Source organism: Leguminivora glycinivorella, chromosome 2, assembly GCF_023078275.1.
Source record: "Leguminivora glycinivorella isolate SPB_JAAS2020 chromosome 2, LegGlyc_1.1, whole genome shotgun sequence".
Lineage (NCBI taxonomy): Eukaryota > Metazoa > Arthropoda > Insecta > Lepidoptera > Tortricidae > Leguminivora > Leguminivora glycinivorella.
The window spans coordinates 11,223,961-11,247,214 of NC_062972.1; the positions used below are offsets into that span (position 1 = coordinate 11,223,961).

A 23,254-nucleotide genomic window follows, 5' to 3' on the forward strand; every position below is an offset into this window, starting at 1 on the left:
TAAATGAATATTCTATTTCGGAACACCTGAACCTTGCAAAAAAAATTTACCGGATTATCAAATGAAAGTAAGAAAACTAATTAACGTTTGCCTCCTAGATAGTTATGATTACCAAGACCTGTTCTCTGTCAAAAGAAAAAGGTACCCGTTCTAAATGTCTGCTTGTGTATTCGTGTAGTCCCGGCAGTGCTAAGTTGCCGAGGTACCGAACCCGTCCTTTACAGAATGATTTACATTCCTCACTGTTATAAAATTAAAAACGCATCCATTCTACTGTACGTAGAAAGCAAACTGGACTGTACTTAGAATCCGTGAATCCGGACATATTAAACTTGGGTACCCGGACCTTGATAACACGGACCTAGCCACAAATCCGGATTTATATAACACTACATAAAAGCGAGCCAGGCACCTCATACACGAAACGCACATGCGACTGCGATCGATACTGAAGAAATAATAAACTTTAATGTTTAGAGACACATGAAATGATGACGACCGGTCTGGCCTAGCGCGTAGTGACCCTGCTACGCCGCGGTCCCGGGTTCGAATCCCGATAAGGGCATTTATTTGTGTAATGAACACAGATATTTGTTCCTGAGTCATGGATGTTTTCTATGTATATATTTATACTAGCTTTTACCCGCGGCTTCGCCCGCGTAATAAAAGTATTCATTAACATTTTCATTTGGATCCGTAGGTTTCTCTGTAGGTATATTTATCTGCGATTATTTCGATTGCACATAATACTTTTGCTTGCAATGATTGTAGAAATATTACACATCGACCACAGCGTAGGTAATTCTATATATGCTGGGGAAACCTTTATAAACATCCCACATAGCCCGTATTTCGACACTATGATCGGTGGGTAAAAAGTACTTTTTTCTATTATCCCTTACAATTTTTTACATTTTGCTTATACTTATCGCAAACGTAATCTTCAAGCAAGCAAACAACGATCGTCTTAGAGCACATTGATTGTAAGAGACCGCCGACCGATTATCCGTATCCCTCTAACGATACCCATATTATCCGTATCCGTATCCGTATCCCTATCCCTATCTCTATCCCTATCGCTATCGCTATCGCTATCGCTATCGCTATCGCTATCGCTATCCCTATCGCTATCCCTATCCCTATCCCTATCCCTATCCCTATCCCTATCCCTATCCCTATCCCTATCCCTATCCCTATCGCTATCCCTATCCCTATCCCTATCCCTTATCAAGATAACACTTTAAGTTCTCGCGCTTTGTACACATATTTAAAGTCACATACAGGTCGAACGCGATTAATTAACATTATTTTTACCTTTTTTCCCAACGTTTCGGCCAGGTTGCACTGGCCGTGGTCGCGGAAGACTGACGTCCCAGCAAAATGTCACCGGAGATGTAAACAACACAAAACTACCCGATATTAATTTATATAAATGTTCGGGGTAGACAAATAAATATAATCTACCCGCTTTTAGTTAATGTTTACTTCCCACCGCACGACACACAAAAAAAAAAGGTAAAAATAATGTTAATTAATCGCGTTCGACCTTATCAAGATGTTTAATGATTTCTTATCAAGTGCTAAAATATAAAGTTTCATGGTTTTATCTTTTAAAATTAAGAAATCCCATACAAACTTTCAACCTCTTTTTCAACCCCTTCATCCCTTTTTTTCGAAATAAAAAGTAGCCTATGTTCTGTCTCAGGGTCTAAAGATTGTCTGTTCCAAATTTTATCAACATCGGTTGCGTGGTTTAAGCGGGAAAGCGTAACAGACAGACAGACAGAGTTACTTTCGCATTTATAATATTAGTATGGATTAGTATGGACTAGTATGGATAGTATGGATGGATGGATGGATAGTATGGATAATTAAGTATATCGTCGTCGCCTAGCACCCATAGTACAAGCTTTGCTTAGTTTGGGGCCAGGTTGATCTGTGTATTAAGGTATCTCCTAATATTTATTATTTATTTATTTATTTACATACACACAAACGCATAAATGAGAAAATGAGCAAATCCCTAACATGAGCTATGTGTCACTGAAGGGCTCCTAATCGGATCATCATCAGCAGTTCTTTCATCAATCTCTTAACACGAGCTATGCGTTTTTGAGGAGTTCCGTTCTGATCATCATCAGTTCCACTTCGTCAAATGTAAGCCCTTGTCCTTATTCATAATCCAAAACATTAGAGAGACTTTGGTGATAATACAAAAGTCACTACAAGTGTGCCGTTCAAATTTGAGAAGTTCCCTTGATCTTTCATGGATTGGTATCCAAAAGAGATCAGCAAAACTCCAGCATGATCGAAATCTGACTTGAAACCTCAAAGTGCTTAAAAAACTTAACTCGTTAAATTTGTCGTTGAAGAGTTCCGCTCTGATCATCATAAACTGTTCCACTTCACCATATGTGACTGTTTTGAATGGAAATGCATGATGTTCTAATAAAACACAAAAATCACTATATATTATGCGCCTTTCAGACTTTAGGAGTTTTCTCGATTTCTCCAGAATCCAATTATCAGAACTGGCTTTCAATAATATGTACAATTGTACATACACTAAAAAAAATCGAAACCTGTCTACTTAGTAACAAACATCAAACATTACACACGAATTGATAAATGATAACCTCCTCGAAATTTGGAAGTTGGTTAAAAACACAAGTTTTTAAAATTGATAATTAAAACTAGGTACCTTATATTATTTAAATTACCTTTTACAATTTTTTTTATACCACGTCGGCGGCAGGTAAGAGGAAAAGAGGTCACCGGAAACTATGGACACCTGCAACTCAAGGGGTGTCACATGCGCGTTGCCGACCCATTAGAAACTAAGTACACTCCTTTTTGGAAGAATCCATACTGTAGTTCATCGGAAATACCAAAACTATGCTTTATTTCGTGCTACCCTAATAAGGAATTCTGGTAGTGATCGCATACATCGATAAGACCGCCTGTTGCTGCCTTTATTTTCAATGTAATTCTGTTATTAAATTTGTAAACCTGTTATCTTTGTGGGGCAATAAAGAAGATTAACTTATTTACTTACTTAAAAAGTAAAGTAGTGTGTAAGTGCGTTTTCACATTATCCGATCCGATATCGGATGTAGGAAAGATTTCAAAATAAAAAAATCAAAGATGGTGGCGTAAATATACGGGACATGGGATGGGTCCGACATCCGATATCGGAACGGATGATGTGAAAACGCACTAAGAGAAACTATGTAAGAGACATAGAGTCATCGAGTATTTTGCCGGACACGCAGAAAATAGACGGGCCGAACCGCACCAGAAAGGTTCCTTTTGTGCCTATGTTTGGTATGAAACCCTAAAAAAGAGAAAGCCAATTCTTAGGTTTATTTTACAGTTCTGGATTAAGCTTGAGTTTAGCTATATATAAACAATAATAATAACATTTGTCGGACACTATCCCGGTGAGTCACTCGGGCACATTGCACAGACATGACCTCATAACTAGGATAATTCACCAGCAGTTAGTATTTTCCATACAATCTTGTGGACCGCGAAGTACCGTACTACAAGTAGGTACTTACCTGCGCCAGTTCTCGAAAATGGTCGAGATACTTGGTTGATTCGACGATCATCGTCGTTTCGGCGAACGATCTCATAGGCAAAAGTGAGCGACACTCGCTAGGGGTGAGATGCAGAAGGCGGTACTCCTGTACACGGCGCGTAGGTCGGTCACCTTGGGCCCTGCCTGCCCCGCTGCTGGATGTATTTAAAAAATAACCATGTACCTGGAGTCTGTCTTTTCCCTTTCTTATACCATTGTTTTTGTATCTTTTGTATTTTTAGCATAAGCTACAGAAAATATTTTGACATACCAACGTCAACGAGTTTTAATCACAGACAACCGCAGAACAGAAAGATCACTGCACAGACCATACAGGTTGTTTGATAGCGAAGTACGTACTAAGTAGAAAATATCAAAGAATTATAGCAGAGAACGACATAATTACTTATGTTTTAATAGCCAAGCCGAAACGGCAGATTTAACATTTTAAAATTGTACTGAAACACATCCAACTTATCAGTACGTATAAAACCATGAGTCGTTTATGTAAATGGCCTTGGAGATGATGAAATGAGAAAATGAGCCAAATAAATATCTGTAAGTACTCCTCACACTAATAAATACCCTTGGCGGGATTCGAACAAGGGACATCAGCTTTAGCAGGCCGGCAGGGCCAGTCCAATCCAATATGTACAAGGATTTCACTCCAGAGTTGTGGGTTCAAATCCCGTTGCGTGGCCAACCAACTTAAACATTGTAATTTTTTTTTATTGCAATATCTATTCTTATTTTTCAATGAATGTATTTTTTTATTTTTGTTTTATTTTATTTCACTTATAATTGTGTAAATTATGTACAACACACAAAACAACATTGTATACATTAGGTTAGGCTCCCTCAGAAAAGGTTTTCTTCTTTTGAAGATGAATTAATATTAATTTCTTTATTTTATAATTTATTTGGTATAATAAGAAAGAAAAAAAAAAAAACAAAAAGTAGAAATTTCGAAATAAAATGGAAAAAAATCACCTAGAAGTTAGCATATTTAGCTGATGGCTGGTACCACAGGGCCACGGACACATTATGGTTCCTGTCGAAATTTCATAGCATCTTGTAACTCAAATAGTATAGAGTTTGACGTAGCTTTGGCAATACGCACACATGCGTATATATAATAAATATACAAAATGAACGTAGTTTATGGAAAAGGATCTAACCCACAAACATTGCCAATAGAATTTAAACTTTCTGACAATAACAATAGTCATTCATTTCAATGGCAATTTTATGGAGATAAATCCTTTTCGCTAAACTACGTCCAAATTTTCGTAATTATAAATTGTCAAAAACGCTGCGCGATTTGACATAGGTCTTGCCTCCTCGAGGCCCGCCGGCCGTCTGACATTTTTGACAATAAGGACACATGTATACGATTGACGTATGAAAGAAAGAGAAACGAAACCGCATAAAATGGCCGTTTTCTGTTGAATTCATGATATCGTAAATGATGATAAATCTTTGTATATACGATAATAAAAAATATTTCCTTCTACGAGAGACTAGATAATTTGGAAACCTTCACTTTAAAGTAGGTTAGACTGATTAAAGTTGCATATTTTTTTCACAATGTTAGTTAAACGAAAAATTAAGGCCTTACTTTGGATTAAATTTCTATCGAGAAAATTGTAAGCATTCGTGTTTCGAGCTGTACAAAAATTTCAATCATATAGTCAAGATATACATATCCAAAAATCAGATCTCTAGGTTTCCGGGGCTAAGCACACCAGTGAATCTAAAATCCTAATATTTATCGATGCATGGCCTTAATTTTTGTTTTTCACAGCGTTGTGTCTTTTATAACACGCAAACAAATAACAAATGGCACAAACATCGTTTAGTATCGTTTTGATTGTGTCTGTGAAATAATATCAATGCCGGAGAATGGTGCAGTAAATATAATGGTCATTGGCAGCACGCGCCGTGATAGGAAATAACCTAAATGACAATGGGCAAAGTTGTTCCACAAAACATTTTGACGATATTTCTGGTATTCCTGATGTATTACATCAACACTTCTTGAGTAGGCGTAATAGGCATTTGCAAAAATCTGACTCATTTATAGGCAATTTATACCCATTGTTTTTTAGTAAATAAAGTATTTTAGCTAAATGAAACGGTCTCGTTTTAACTAAGGTAATTAAGGTGGTATGTGTGATGCTTAAATACGAAACGGTACTTCAACAAACATCGTAGATTTTATTAGTTCTTTGATTGATTGATTGATTTATTTATTTATTGATAAAAATATTTTCAGGTCAATCTTATAAACAATAATACACAATAAAATTAAATACTAAAAATACCTATTTACAAGGTAAAAAGCTTACACATTTTTAATAAATTACATTTACAATCATAACAAATTAAAATTTAATTTAGAACCTAAGCATAATAGAGCACACAAGACAATTAATTGACTCCACAAAGAAACTCGTCTACAGTATAGTAAGCTCTTCATTCTAACCAGAACTGTCACCGCAAAGGTACATCAGAATAACAGCACACTCTTGACAATAATCATATATTTCCGATCAGGCCTTAAAAAGTTGTGTCCCAATACACCATTTTATTCACGATAAAACTTTAACCTTCACTGTAATCAAACTATAATAACTTACCCTAAAATCTCGCCAATTAAAGCAAATTGTAAGTAACCAGTTATCATATAATTTGCGTGATATAACTGTAAGGTCATAAAACAATCGCCTCTCGAAGGCTCCTGCGATCATGACGCTGTCGCTTATCCGCGGCAACAATGGTCGTATATGCCACAAACAACTTTCCGCTTTGTTCTTGGTCTAATAAAATAGCCAATAAATCTGTTCATGAAGAATTTGTTAGAGCGTTTTCACATAATATCCAGCCAGATGTCGGATGTAAAACCGATATCCTTCGTATTGTTACGGCCGGTCTGGCCTAGCGCATAGTACCCTGCCTGCTAAGTCGCGGTCCCGGGTTTGAGTCCCGGTAAGGGCATTTATTTGTGTAATGAGCAGAGATCTTTGTTCCTGAGTCATGGATGTTTTCTATGTTAATAAGTATTTGTATATTATATTATATCGTTGTCTGATTACTTACAATACAAGCCTTCTTGAGCTTAGCGTTTGACTCAGTTAATCTGTGTAAGAAGTCCTATAATATTTATTTATTTTTTGTATATTAGTTTTTTTCCTATATGTATATATTAAAGACGCCATCTTTGCCGCACCCCTACGCCACACCACATCTTTCCTACTTCCGATATCGGATCGGATAATGTGAAAACGCTCTTATCGTCACGCTTTTAGAGTAAAGGAATTCTAACATAGCTCGCTAAATCCCGCCATTTCCTCGAACACTATAAATTAATGTTAAAGGTGGTGGAAAAACTGCGAAAATATTTGTATTAGGTATATTAGTTGTAAGTTTATATTAGTATACTAGCTTTTCCCCGCGGCTCTGCTCGCGTTAGAAAGAGACAAAAAGTAGCCTATGTCACTCGAATCTCCATCCCTTAAACTATCTCCACATAAAAAATCACGACAATTCGTCGCTCCGTTTTGCCGTGAAGAACGGACAAACAAACAGACACACACACTTTCCCATTTATAATATTAGTATGGATGTATAGAATCAGAGGGAAAGAATGTTAAAACCAGAAAAAAAAATGAGCGTTAAAGGGTTAAATATTATAGATATAAGTATAATTATATTTGAAGCTAGTTTAAAAATAAATGTGTTCGAATTAAGATTTAATAACTCTTAAAGTATGTTTCCTTTTTGCAAAAGTACACGTGATAGGCAATTGTTTCCTGATTTTATGAAAGATAGTTAAAATAATATACGTAAAACATCGATGTCATTGCAACGTTTCTCTGTGCTTTGCTTAGAGAGCCGAATGGTGAGTTTTATTTAAAAAGTTTACCGAAAGTATATTCATATAAAACGTATGGGATAAATTAATTTCGTTAGCGAAAACTTTTACTTTAAAAAGTTCTTGTGTTTGAAATTGCAGATGTCGAGTAAGGACAGATTTAAGACCGTATTTCGTTTTTGTGATGTAATAAAGTATAAAAGTTCTAAGTAAAAAATTTGAAGTCATTTTCATTTGGATTGGTAGAGAAAACAATTCTCAAATATATATTAGAGGTTCATACGTGTATAGAGAGATATATAAATAACTTAATTTTTTGCAGTTTTGGAATTTAACACTGAAAATACTTTCAATGGTACCTAATGTCAAAGTGGATGTCTCTGCGGAAAGAGGAGAGCTACAGAATGTTATAGAGTCCCATACATTTCACAAGTTCTTCTCTTTCTGAACTCTAGCTTAGTATCTACCTAATAAATTACACAACATAGTAACATTGTAAATGATTAATTATTGTTTAACGTTTATTGCGGCTAAACAGTCCATATATAATTTTAGAACAAAACGGGACTTAATCGCGTAAACAGTTTACGCGATTAAGTCCCGTTTTGTTCTAAAATTATGAGTGCAAATCGTGTTAGTCTAAATCAATATATAGTCCATATATAAGGTCATAACAAATATTAAAATAAACTATTATTAGTTATCATGAATGATTAATTACAATCATCAATCAAATAAATTCATTATTTACTTGTTTCACTTATTAGGATTCAGTGTCGCCATTTACTAACTGTGTTTGATCAAAATTTAGTTTTTTATGTTTGTCCGTCTTCCGTCTACTTAATTATGTGTCCGTACCTATGTCATGTCACAGTCATATTTTAGTTGTAAACTAAAAAAACTGCTAGATAAAATTTGGAACTCGGAAAATGATTGCTACTTATGAAGTACGAGTAAAATAATAATTTCATGGCCTTTTTATGTGACGATGTTAAAGGCGGTTCATTTATTCATGTAGGTAACATGTTGCTGAAACGAAACCGAGGTTCGCCCTCTCAAAAAGTTAAAAGATCTCATGCTAAGCCAGGCTTTTAACTCTAAAAGCCCTAACTTCACAAACCCAACAGTTTCGGGAAAACTATGTGGTTAAACGGTTTCGTTATATTATATTCCAAGAACTATTGTACAACAAAAAGTGCGTGTTGGACTAATGCAACATTATGCCGAGCCCCCAGACATTAAAATAATAATTAATAAGTTATAATGTAATTTGCAACATGCTTTTCAATCATATTATAATTACATATAACATTTATATTTTTTTATACATATACTATAAAATATATTTAATATGACAAGCCCTACCGTAGGTACAGTCAGCTGCAGAGAAAAGTAGACCTCCTTGCATACAAATTTGTATGCATGGGGGTGGGGGTACCTATTAATCATTAATTCATTATGCAGTAGAAATAAAAGCTGAAAATATTGAATGCGGGCATTGTATCTACTTAGACCCTCGTATTTCTAAAAATATACTGAAATATATTAGAAAGTCTATTCTCCGACAACGCTATTTCAAACCTTAGAATACACTAATTTAAATGGCGTTTACAGTTCTCTGGGACCTTGTTTGTTGTTTACGCTTTTGGCTCGGCAGAGCTGTGTGGGTTCCAGACAATTTCGTGCAAGAATAATTACACGGTGCTTTCAAAAACATCCCTGACAAACGGCCAACAGATTACAGATTAGATCTTGGCGCGGTTTCACGTTTGACATAGGCTGGTGAAAGATATGAAATATACAGCGCGTAAACCTAATAAGGGCGATAAATGAAACCAGGCATATAATTCAATATTGTTATCATTAATTAAGAGGTGTTTTTGAGTTACTCTTAATTTTCACCCCATAATGAATTTTTGAAAAATTTCCCAGCAGCAATGTACTGTAAATGTGGTTGCGATGACAATCAGTGACAACTGTCAACGAGCGTTTAACGCGAGTGTGTTTGCATTACGTTGCGGGCCGAATTATTTTGTATGGCTAAAAAAAATATTTCAATTTTAAGTAAAACTTATCTAATTCCATTTTTTATGTCCTATACTCACCACCGTTAAGAGGTTCTCCCGTATTAGGTTTACACCCTGTACATGAATGGATTATTTTCTCATATCAAATGTGCAATTATTGGACTGATTATGGAAAACCTCGTGTGGTTAAGGGATAAGAATATCATAGAAGTCGACTGTGAGTGAGGTTTCATTGCGATGTGGGTGATGGATTAGTGACTTGCAATCACTATTTCCTTTTCTATCTATAGTTGCACCACGACTAGTCACGTTTGATATGCTCAGGCTGCTCAGCCTACACCTTTAGAGAGTAAAGGTGCGAATTTATGTATGTATATAGGTTGTATGTATATAATTTATGTATGTAGGGAATAAAGGTGCGAATTTATGAATATATTATAAGAGAAATGGCTTAATGATTTTAATCAAGCTTAATAAAGCTAAGATACATATAACTGGGCTAAAACAGCCCCCACGGTAAAAATTGTTTAACTAATTAACAGATCTAAAATAAACTACTGACTTTTTTACGTACTGTTATTTTATCTCATCTTTACGTAATTTTCCTCTCAATAATAAATCGCTGAAGCATTAATTTAATTGAAAAAAGTGTAAGTGTGTATTTTACAAGAGTCTTACAAAGTATCAAGGAATTGATGAGTGATGAGTAAGAAAAGGGGGATAGCCAGTTTTACTTCGACTGTTACCTTATAAAAGTATTAAAAAGATGGAGTTTGTTATTCAAATTAATTTACGAAATTAAATTAATTTTGTTATTTCATTAGAAAGTAAAATCTGGCATCACTTTACGATACCTTTAGGTAACCGTGTAGTTAGCTATAACTGTGGGAATTTAACTGCATTCACTTGTGACTAAATCGAGAACACTGGCTTCCAGCTCGCGCTTGCAATATCTATATCTGGATATTGTAATGCCGTACTCGCAGCGAGACGGAATCGGCACAACATTCTGCTAGACTAGTTTATATTTACCCCGAATCTATGTCCCAATAATATGCTAATTTGCAACGAAGATTTACTTTCACGATTTTACTCAAAGGGCTAACCAACCATAGCGCTATAATATCTATACATATAAACACAGTAAAATTACCTACGTTGAAATGTCATCATGCCGGAATTTGGAGCAGCCCAAAGAATAAAGATGAGTATCTCCATTTTAAGAACATTGTTGACGGTAACTTTGCCCTAACCACTAATTCATTTATTAAATTAGCTAATAATTAGTGTGCAGGAACCCATATTGTTCATGCACTCATACCACTGCACATCCACTTTCGTAAGCTTTAATTGCTTAGGTATTTCTAGCTCCCTAGCTGATTTGCTTAGATACGAGTGCCGCCATGCGACTTGTGACGGCATTGAAGTTCGTTAGTAAAGTTGCATAAACTATAATAAAATTATGAGTAGTTTAATCTGTCACACTCGTGATTATGAGTTGATAAATATTTGTAACCATACAAACCTAAATAAAATTCAATCTGAGTCTGTTATACCTATTTATTTATTTGAAAACATATTTTAATGACATTACAGATAAATCCAGTGCGTCATGAAATTAAATAATAAAAAAAAAAACAGTAAATAAGAACATTAAAAAAAAACATTACAAAGAATAAAAGTATTATAACTAAACAATTGATTTATAGATATATAAGGTCCTAATTTATTAGATGCAGTTTGAAAATAAATGACATGTGCAGTTTTCCCGCCGAACCTTTACGACATTTACAACAAACAATTGTTGACATGACAGAGTGTTATTGTGACATGTGATAATGCACATGATGATTTTTTTTAGACGAAATTATAATTAATTTTTTTTAGGAAAATGAAATCAAAATATTTACCCATGTTTCATGACATTTTCGGTATCCAACAAAGCTTACACAATCATCGATTCGTTTAATATGCCACAATGATGTATACGACTACGTTTCCTCTTAATTTACACTTATAAACCTCTTTTATTGCCTATCTCAGCGTAATGACAAATGAAGATAAACTCCAAATGTTACAAAAAAAAGTAGCCAATATCTTTAAATTCAGAACAGAATCCAAACAAGACATTTTCAAATTTGAAAACAAAAAATTAATGTCTTCTTTGCGTAGTTTGTTAAGAAGCATCAGGAGCTAAAGTGCTAAAATGGAAAGGTCACAAGCAAAGGCCCCTCCGTTAAATTTGAATAACACCAGGGGCGGCTCACTCCGCGATTCTATCGCCGCGCTACAAGTACATGCTAGCGGCCGCGAGTTCGCGGCCTAATCATGGGTGGCGCGCGTTCTCACGGAACGCACGTTCGCACTTTCTATTGTTACTTTACGTCGCGAGTTTTTTTTAAGGTTCATATGCGATGTCCACGTGTGGAATGGCTAATAATGCTTAGTTAAATAGACATCATGAATAAATAAAATAGGACAATCTTACACATATCTTATTGATTAAGTCCCACGTAAATGTTCAATAAGGCCTGTGATGCTGAAGGCTTAAACAAAAATATATAAATACTGTATATATACTTAGAATGTAGTCAAGACTTGAATAAATAGTATAACATTTTATCTGAGAATTAATTCGTTTTAATCCATAGGCAACCCTATCATCCGACGCTGCGCACGTGCGGCTCGTTTCTTTGTTAGAATTTTGTAGGCATTTAAAAAGGCGGCATTTCGTGAACATCAAAGCAGTGGGCCTTCTGTACTTGTACTATTATATATTCTGTGATAACACACCTTTTTTTCCGCCATAATCAATAAGGCCGTTTTTGAAAATGTGGGTCTTTCAAAATAAAAATATCAAAAAAATCAAAACTGTCCGATACACCGATATTCAAAATAATAATATTCTGTGTTAAAAAAAATCATTGCTCTAGTTTCAAAACCCAGGGAGGAAATAGTAGCGTTTGTAAGTGGAGAATTAACCACTCCTCTTGCGTCTTAATTCTGTTCGCCATTTCAATTCGTTAAAAAAAAACGTATAGACGGAGAACTAGCTACGGAAAAGGTATGCAATTTATAGAATCATGGAATCTGTCTAGTAAGTGTAAAATTATTAATACATTCAGCGGTGGGCGTATGAGCTAGCTACGAAAATAAGTATGCAATTTATATAGCCAAGAAATTCCTTTAGTTAGTTTCTTGAATTGCAATTTAAATTGCAAACCTATTTTCCTACGTAGCTTCCACAAAAATCACTAAACAGCTGCCAGGCGCCCGGATTTATTGATAATGATAGTAAGGGGTATTAACGAGACGGATTTCATGGCTCTATAAATTTCATGCCTTTTTCCGTAGCCAGCTCTTAGTCTATGTCTGTGCCGTAACCTGTTATAAAGAAGATTTGACCTATGTGCGATTACAATGATCGCTTTGAGGTCTGAATGACACTGACAACTCACGAAAGCAGTGCAGACTTGTCATTGCATACATCTATCTCATGTTATTGGAGAAATAATACTTCTTTGTTGGCGTCTGGCAAACTATTTAAAATGGATATATTTCTTTAGAATATTGAAATATGACTTATATTTGTAATGACATAGATACTGAAAATGTCACGAAGAAAGGGTAAATATTTTTTGCATACTAAAAGTTCCTGCATTTTGTAAGACTAACGTGGATACATCTCTTTGTAGTTGACGGTACAGCGGATCAAATAACGCTTCATAAAAATCAGTAACTACCAGTTTGTAACCTCTAAATAAAAAGGGACGTACTTAAAAAATTCCGGCCGCGAACTGTAGGTACATGCAGAAAGCAGTTTTATTTCTTTTAAAAAATAAAGAAATGTCTTCTTTAAGTAAAATGAGCCAGCTTAAAGATTTAAGGTAGTTTCCCACCAGGGCCCTGTAGTTAGAAAAGATATTCAGGATGTCAGAAACTTTTGGTGCTGTTTCATCCGCTATTATTGATTTAGACTGTAAGAAAAAGGTTTGTCAAAAGTCAGTCAATGAATACAAATATGATGGGTTATTTTTACTTCATTCTATCTAGAGTTTTAGTAGTTACTTAACTATAGAATAATGCATGCCAAATATTTCATGTCTAAAGGTAGTTAGTTTTTAGAGTCAATACCGTAGGTACAAAGGTAGGTACATTAAGAGCATGAATATTCAACTTACGTATTTTTAGTCTACTACAAATCTATTTTGAACGCAAGTCCCTTTAGTAAATAGAATCCATTCATGTAATGAATTTTCACTGACAGTGCGTTTCATTAATTACCAGTTATCTAAGCAGAATCTGGGTTCTTCTATACACGGTGTTTCCGGTATCACTCAAAACCTCAGACACCCCAACTGATTTTTATTTTTTTAAACTCATCTAGAGTATTCATCTTTTAATCTGATCGTTACTTTTTTTTAAATTGAATTTTTAATTTTCTGTACAGCTCTACTTGACTTTTAGCTCTACACTCAATAAAATAATTGCTAACTACCATCATAAACCATAAGACTATTTATTTGTGTACGTTACTGCAACGACATAAGGTTTACCAATAGACAGCTAAGATGTCACTGCAAAACACTTTAAATCTTTGTCACAGTAAACTTCAAATTGGACAAGTAATCGAAGTAAGCAAATAAACTCAATATTCAAAATGACAAGGTTGTAATTAGGTACGAGTTCAATTTGTTATGACTTATGATAAACATTAAGATTAAACTGACAAACAATGTCAAACTAGTAGCGGAAAAAATAATCGTCCAAGTAACCAGCCAGTATTAATACCCCTAAATACTGAAAAAAGGTAAACAACCTCTAGCAATGCGATATACACAATGTTGTATTACGAGTACAATAGAATGGGCACGTAAAAAATAACTAATAATACTAATTTAAATAAAAATATTACCCCCATCAAGATATAGATCAATCGATTCTACTCTCGATTCTGAACAAACTGTTTTCAGGTTTTTAGTGTTAAGTGAAACACGGTGTAGACGTCTGTCTTAAATCATTCTAAGTTCTGATTGCTGTCAGTTACATCCCATTTGAATACAACTTTGCTGTTCGCATTAGGCTTGAATGACAAAGTAAGATTAAGATTGTTTAATATTGTGCAAACACGATGGTTGGGTAATGCCGGATGAAAAATTGAGATTGATGTGGGTGGGGGATATGATTGGCTAGGTGCGAAGGGAGTAGTGGGATAAACAACAACGCACGGTGCAAAACCAGTTATAGTGAACTTTGTGGGACGATATCCTAATAAATAACATTTGACAGCTGTCAACTATAAAATAAATATATCCTATAGGTACCTACTAAGAGGGCACTGAACATAAAACTGTTTAAACTTTTAATTGGCTTATATAAAAGTATTATTATATTACTGAAAATATTTTTTAATTCCTCGTCGCGTCGAAGCGAATGTTACGCCGAGAATTCTATTATTATTTAATATTTAGAGTGCACGTTGACTCCACACTATAGGAAATTCGATATGCCTCAAAAGGATTTATGTACCTGTATTACTGAAGTGTAAATGAGTCGATTAAGAATTAGACCTTTCTAACGCTCAATTAGCATCTCGCACGAGTATTTAGTGAGAGCACTATGGCACTCTCGCAGTCGTACTTATAAAGCTTCATATACGTCGTAATTACTAGGATAACATGGAGCACAACCCTGTCACCAGTTCAACCAGTTGAACACATTTAAATTAGTAAAGTTACTACGTCAGTAACTTGGTCTACCGGGAGACCGGTGTGGCCCGTGTATGAAAATTAGATTAAAGCAAGACTGTTGGGCAATACCTATTTCCTGATTATTTGCACCATACTGAGGTGCATTTAAAGATACCAGCACTTAAATTTCGGTCTGGTCTAGTCGGTAGTGACCCTGTCTGCTAACTAAGCCGTGGTTCTGGGTTCGAATCCCGGTAAGGGCATTTATTTGTGTGAAGAACGTAGATATTTGTTTTCTATGTATTTATCTATATAAGTAGTATGTATATATTAAGTAGAGGTATGTATATCGTCGTCTAAGCACCCATAGTACCAGACATCCTTAGTTTGGGTCTGTTGATCTGCGGGGTCACCCCAATAAATATTTATTATTATTATTTATATGTATAGGGGGATTTCGTTGGATATTTGGTCGTAACATATGTTTAAAATATTTAACACCGGTTGCTAAATAAGGGACTACAATTTGCATGTTCACAGAGGATGATGATATATAAAAAGTTTTTTTTTTTACTATACACCGTGTTGTTTTTGTTTTCCGTTAAATTCGACACGTAGCTATCAGGAATTCATTATTCATTATCAGGAACCAACCTGTATATAACTTTCGCAAAAATATTTTTTCATTATTTTCATACATAATAAATGAATTTATTAGTGTGAGAGACCCTTAAGAATAACATCCAAGTTAGTGTCAAGTGATTGACGGCACATGTCAAAACAAATAACATTAGGAACTGGTAAAGGTTGTTCAGTAATAATCTTTATTTATTTAATAACTCGATAACCTTAAGAGTTAAGACGCTAGTTTCTTGGAGAAATTAATTGCATTTGATCTAAAGAACCTTCCCTTAAAGTTAACGGAATTCAATAAAAACATGTTGTATTCGTGCCTTGCATACCTTGTTGAAAAAAAAAACAACTCACTTTGTACTACAAAAAATATTGTAATTTCTTGCGAGTACAATATAGAGGTACAACCCACTAGTCATTTATCATACTCAAAGTAACAGGTAGGAGGCAGAAAATTAAGTTATTATCACATGTCACATTTCAGAAACTTTGTCGAACTAGACCTTGTGTAATTCCCTTCATCCATCAAAAGTCAGTGAAATGCCTACCTACTTCCTGAAATCACTTCCATCAAAATATTGATTAACTTAACGTACACGGTTTGGAATTTGGTTTGATTGATGTTTTAGAGTCGGCTCCATGTGTTATGCGTGGGCCGGATCCCGGAAGTGAACAACTTCACAATATGTTCCCTAACCCTTCCGGCATTGAATTAATAATTTAAGTACTCTAATTTGTTCACAACTCCTAAAAGACAAAAGTAAATATTAACCTTCCTAAGATTATCTTTAAAAAAACTTCGTGAAACAGTCTAAACAAATCCTATTGTAGAAACACTTAACACTTAAACAGCTATTACTTTGCCAGCCTTGTTAACAAACTGCATGTTTCGTATATCAGTTGATCAAGAGTAAACAGAGTACTTATGTAGGATGTGGTGTGGTAACAAATAATTTACGGTTACGATCCATTTTTGAACAATTAGGTAAATTTTGTTTATACTCAGAGCAGAAGGTAAGTACAAAATTTTATTACGTTGTTTAATTTTATAGTCAAGCTTAACAATTTTACAGTAAAATGTAAGCGATCTTTAAAATATAACTTTTATAAGTTGTGCTGTTTGTTATAGGTAACTTAATAAATAAAACATTTTATTTCCAATTCATATTAACAATAGGTAAATCATTTGTAACACATTGCAATCAATGCTGATCTAAGATGAAAACAAAGGAAAGTCTTCTAAGACCGTTTACGCGTAGCAGCTTGAAATATGGTAGTTGCCCTTACAGACCCACTATATATATAACGGTATACCTATACTATATGTATACTTATAAATGTACACTGTATAACCGCTATTAATATGATGACACGTCTCTTTGGTTTGTTAATGTTAGTTCGTGTATAAATATATAAAGGTAATCTAAGTTGCCCAACATTCTCCCACTACAGTAACAACTACTTACCTACTCGTATGTCTTAATCAGATTGTGTTCATTGCATGTGTTAAAAGGTTTGGTAATGTCCGGTAAAACGATAACTAGCTATTTTGTTATTATTTATTTAGGGGAATTCTTTAGCTTTAGCTTTAGCTACAACAGCCATAATATCGTCACGTTTTGAAATTTTCTTATGCTTTAAAATGATCTTTTTGCGTTTACATAAATATATTCATAAGAATAGTCTTCTTTGATCTAAAGTTACTTTTTTATCTACGGAGTCAATGTCGTTACTATTTTCATACTAAAATCCTCAGCAAGGCTCCACAATATTAAAGCTGAGACAGTATTCATATTCATCTGACTACAAAAGTACATTATTGCTGAGGCAGGGAAGGAAGTAACAGTTTTCACGGCTAAACATAACGAAGTTTTGTTCCGCCTGAAACGCGAGACTTTGAAGACTATTGTTATTACGTACGGTGTCATGGTCAACATTTCATTTCAGTTGGGGAAAAAGATATGTTTCTCAATTCAATTGTTTACAGAGCTTTTCACTGTAAAATGTTTAACGTGCTACGCATTTATTGATCGCTGAAAGGGGTCTACGTCCGAACGCTCAACGCTCCAAACACAATGCCTGCAAATTTCATTACGGGAGCTAACTAGGAATTGCAGCCAACCGTTTTATATGGGTACCTGCGCCGAGAATCGTCCCCGGTCCCCACCGACTCATTAACGCCCGGCTTTAACCGCTAAACTTTGAATTTTACGACGGGTTTACATTTTAACCGTAGATCGTTTGTTTTATTGAACTTTAATTTTAATTTAGCATTTTGGGATGGGGACAAAAGGAAAATTATAAGACTGAGACTAAATATTATGAAAATAATACATTAATTCTCGTCACAAATTAATATAGAAATATAAATATTTTTTATTCATGGCAAAATAATACAAAAAAAGACACACACAAATACAGATCAACAACAGTGAATTATTCACACACATAACTAACATCACAAATAAAAACAACAAGTGAAAGTAATCATTTCGAGAATATTCAGCAACTTGACAAGCTAAGCGAATTTATATACAAATTTTAAAAATCATGCAAAATCAAACCATAGGTATTAGTCTCCTGTCAAATACTTATTCAAAATACAAAATAACGCTAAAACTTATTCAGATAAATAACTGGTTAAGCTGCTAAAAGAGCAGTTTTTATCGCAGTTTTTTTTTTAATTACGTTATGGCTGCCAAAAATGTGATATTAAAGGTCTTTGTCGAAAAGCTATACCTACTTAACTAATTATATTGATTTGAATGTTCTTAAAACTTTTTTACAAATATTATTATGTAAAAACATAATAAGGTAATTATGAAAATTGCTTTTAAATATATGCAACACCATATTTGAATTATCTATTTATTTTAACTCTTAGGCTAGGGTATTTTATAATATGATTATAAAAGTAAAATACAAAACCAACTTACAAAATATATAAACACAATATAAAAACCTAACCTGTACCAGTGTACCTGTGCCGCCAGCAGCGGGGCAGGGCCCAAGCTGCCGCAACACCATATTATTATTATTTAAGGGAATTTATTAATTAGTTACATTTTTTTGTTTAAACGTAATACGAACTATTGAAATTGTTTTAAGTATAAAATGTTAGTTACGAAATACATTTTCCTTTTTAACCCAGTTACGCCACGTGACATTCATTCAGGTCGACACTTTTATAGAAAATTGAAGCTGCTTTCAAAAGTCTGAAAACATGTCAATATTTTAGATATTAGTTGTGTAGCATAAAATGTTTGGCGGTAAGATAGATAGATAGACAGAACAGTGCAAACACACACAATACAATACAAATACAATTGAGACAGTAAAAAAGAATAACAGTAAAAACAATAACAGTAAAAAAAATAAAAAGAGAAAATAAAAAAGAAAATACGAACTGTGTGCGTTGCAGCAGGACAAAAGGGTCGCGGCTCAGTGATACGCTTCGCTCTTTCGACCGAAGCACTGATTTTCTGCAGGAACCCAGATCACAATCACAATAGATTAATTAAATAATTACTTATATAATTACGATTTATATAACGTTAAAACGGAAACAAGTGTAAAGTGTATAGTGTGAATGTTATGTCCATATCGTGTGATGTTTTCTGGATAGTGTTAATGTTAAAGTCGCAAGTTACATACTTGCGACTTTAACATTAACACTAACAGCCTAGTCTGACTACTGTTCCCACCAGATTATATTCTGAAATCTGCAACCAAGTACCCGAATGGAATCCCATTTGTTTGCTTCTGAAGGAGAATATTTTTAAGTTAAGTTTAGTTGGTAAGTTTGTTCCCTTTTACTAAGTTACGTTCCTTTTTGTTTTAGTTACAATGGCGAGGGTCTTCGCCATAGTTCTGGCGCTATGCAGCGCTGCGCGCGGCCAGGGCTACAGCGGAGCCTCGGCAGGGGATGGGCGAGTGCTTTACCTGCAGGACACCCCTTTGCTGGCTAGGTTGCCTGTAAACGGATATGGGTGAGAAAAACCGACAATATAAAAAAGTATAATTAGGTATTTAAGTATAGGTTTAATTACTATTCAAAAGGACCAGGGTGTAAGTTTGCCTTATTTTAAGCTCAAACTTTAATTTGTCCGGTGCGAAATAGAACTTTATCTGTAGGTATTGTTCAAGCATCGGTGAAATCGATTTGTTAGCTGTTTACGCCACGGAACAGAAAACACATTATAACAGGTGGCTGCTACTGGGTGTTAAACAAACCGACTTAAGGTACATAACATCTTTATATTGTAAATAATGTACATTTTAATATGTTGACTAATCATAAGTTCGGGATTTTGCTACACCTAAAATGTGTATGTACAGTGTAAAATATACGAAATACACAATTTAGGATAAGGTAGAAATGTAAATTCTAAAAAAAAACGAAGAATGATTCTATACTAAGAGGGCACAGGCTACAATACAATACTAGTCTGTCAATGTCATGAGTGACGTTTTTGATCAAATAAATATGTATTGAAAAATTGTTACAATTGGATAAATTGGGTCGTTAGTCAAACAGTATCAAGAAAGTGGTAAGCTCTCCAGAATCGTAAATGTAATTTCGCCACAATCAGAGCTCCTAAGTGTATATTTCACTCGAAAAGTTTTATCATCGAATTTATTTTTATAAACACGCTGTGATTTCAAAACAAAACAAACTCCGATACAAAAAACTCAAATTAGGCATAAGAAAAAGCATTACGTTAATTTACGTTACGTTGCGTTTTCGAATGAGATTTACACTAGGTGTCAACTAAAGTTGTCCTTACTAATACATTATATTATAAATACAATATACTCACTGTACTGTGTAAATGAAATTACGTACAAGTGATACGTACATGAGCACCGAATGTTAAAAGAATGACCGACAAAATGTACTTTAACATTCTTTAAACGTTGTGAAGGACCAACGTTCTCTCTCTCGCCACGTTGTGGACACAATTATTTTGATGCAGCAATTTATCTAGCGAAATTAATACGGGATACCTTTAAAGTCCACGTTGTTGAAGCATAATGTAAAAAACGAATTAAAAATATTGTTTACGTAAATATATAAATGCTCATATCGTTTTGATAGATGCTTATACAGAGTGTATTTTTTATAATTGGCAATGTTTTGATGGGTTGGGGTGGGATGGGAAATTAATATGATATTTTACGGTATAACTATTGTATGATATAATGACAGGGTGTTATAAGTTTTACTGTCTGTCTAAGGCATCGCTTTCGAATGGATGAACCGATTTAGATTAGTTTTTTTAGTTTGAAAGCTGAATTAGTCGAGAGTATTCTTAGCCATGTTTGATGAAAAACGCTTAACAATGTCGGGGTTTTTTTTTTCAAAATTTAATTTCAATCCAGAAGCTATTGCCGGATATAAAAACTGCACGGCACTCGTGAAAATTTCAGTTTTTTGGTACTGGTGATCACTGAGCTACACCGTATACATATATGGTGGTGATACGTTATTCAAGTATGTATATATAAGTAAATAGTACTCAATAAATAAATATTATAGGCCGTTCTTACACAGATTGACTGTCTGACTAATTTTTACTATTTTATATTTATGTATGTCTATCCTATTATGTATTATCCTCATGTAAATTTTAGCTTTCTAGTACTAATAATGATTGAGCTAAATCGTAGACGGACAGACGGGCTGACGGACAAACCAATATGCGGTATAAAGATTTTTAGCTAACTAAGGAAGTTGAAAAACATAATAGTCGGATCTCTATACCTTATTTTGTGTTTTTATATTTTAATATACTTTATATAGGCATACCGGAATAAGATACACTCATATAAAGTCGTGTACTTAATTACGGCAGTCAAAACGAAGGCTATGTTAAAAGACAAACAAGATTGTTTTCTTAGTACATTGGAAGATTATATAACAATTATACTCAAAACATCGAAATAAGTAAGCTTTGTGCTTTAATTTTGTGAAATAAAACAAATTTAATGTCGATGCTAAATAGTTCCGCTGCCGCGTTATATAAATAAATCAAGCAGGGAATAGTTGTGTTGTTTGTTTTATGTGTACTCACATATGTATTTAAAATATCAAGTTTAATGTTGGGTATATTAGAAAATCGATTATTTTTTCCTAATATCGACGACCCGGTTCGAAGTTTAAGATACATAATTTAACCAGCTCTAGATCCGATATGGATTTTATAAATCTGTGTCAAAAGTGAATATTTATTAGTGCGAAGCAACGTCATTTTTGATATTGACATAGTCGATCGACATCATACCTAGAGCTAATTTTGACGTACGTTAATGTTTGAATCGAGTCATGAATCCTAGAGCTACATAATCAATCACTAAAATTTACAAAAAAACATATGATAATTGTGTCTGCAACAGGTTTCATATTGATCCTATAAATACTGCACTTTCCTTTAACTGGGTATTGCATGTGATGTGTTGTTAACTCCCTTCTGTCAACAGCGGATCAGCCTCGTCAGGATATCAGGCCAGCACTCCACGAAGCAGGTTAATAATCCCTTTTTGTACCTTTGTAACTAACCCTATGAGGAGGAAAACTGACGCCAGGTGGCGCCACGATAACCGCCTGCTTTCAATGTCAGAACACATTTTGTCGAAGATTTTTTCTTTCTTTGAACTCCTGCGCATTAAGACTAGCAAAACAGCAAGCCGCGCGGTGCGCATATATTTATGCGCGTCATGTACGTACGCGACACATGCAAGTGGATGAGAAAATTCATTCTTGTTCGCTTAGGTACTTTTAGCTGCAAAAGTGCATGGCGAATTTATCGATGAATTAATTCATAATTTTCCATGCTAATTTGCAGCTCACTGTACACATACCGCGCAGCGTACGTTTGTTAGAAGAGTTACTACTATGTCCTGCGGTTGTAGTGGCGACATGTTAACCTTTCAGTGCCTCCTCACTGCACTAAAACGTAAATACACTTGCAAGATGTTCCCTATAAATAATTCACACGGAAAATGTTTCACTGTGCAACGACTTATTTCCTTGAAACCCCTCGGGATGTAACCGGAAATAGTTTTTGTGTACCCTTTCAGGGATATCTATACCTATTGAATAAAACATATGGTGGATTTCGAGTGGTGCGGATTCCTCGACTTAAATGAACTCAGCTTTGATAACAAGTTAAATATTTAAACTCATGTTTTGTATTGTGTCCTATTTATAGGTACAGTCAACCAATTTGAATCCTAGGCCACTATAGAACCCTCTCTCATTTAAGTCGTGTTCTATTTGCCATAAGAAGTCACATTGACGTTTAATGTGCAATGGTTCTACAGTGGCCTATGATTCAAATTGGTTGACTGTACCTATGTTAGACCAACGTAGGTAAGATGCATGTTGCGTGCTACATCTTATGAGACCTGAAGTACGGAATCTTAAAATTTATGATGCTTAGGTAGAGAT

General features: G+C 34.4%; 1 protein-coding gene across 2 annotated transcripts in view; it reads left to right on the top strand.

Moving 5' to 3' along the window:
* LOC125235901 (peroxidase-like) overlaps nucleotides 1–23,254 on the top strand; it is a 148,682-nt gene that overhangs the window by 82,167 nt on the left and 43,261 nt on the right. For both annotated transcript variants that reach the window (XM_048142536.1, XM_048142544.1), the window contains exons 2-3: nucleotides 19,646–19,793; nucleotides 22,285–22,329. In XM_048142536.1, the coding sequence (XP_047998493.1) occupies nucleotides 19,651–19,793; nucleotides 22,285–22,329 (188 nt within the window). In that variant the 5' untranslated portion in view covers nucleotides 19,646–19,650. The remainder of the gene's footprint in view (nucleotides 1–19,645; nucleotides 19,794–22,284; nucleotides 22,330–23,254) is intronic.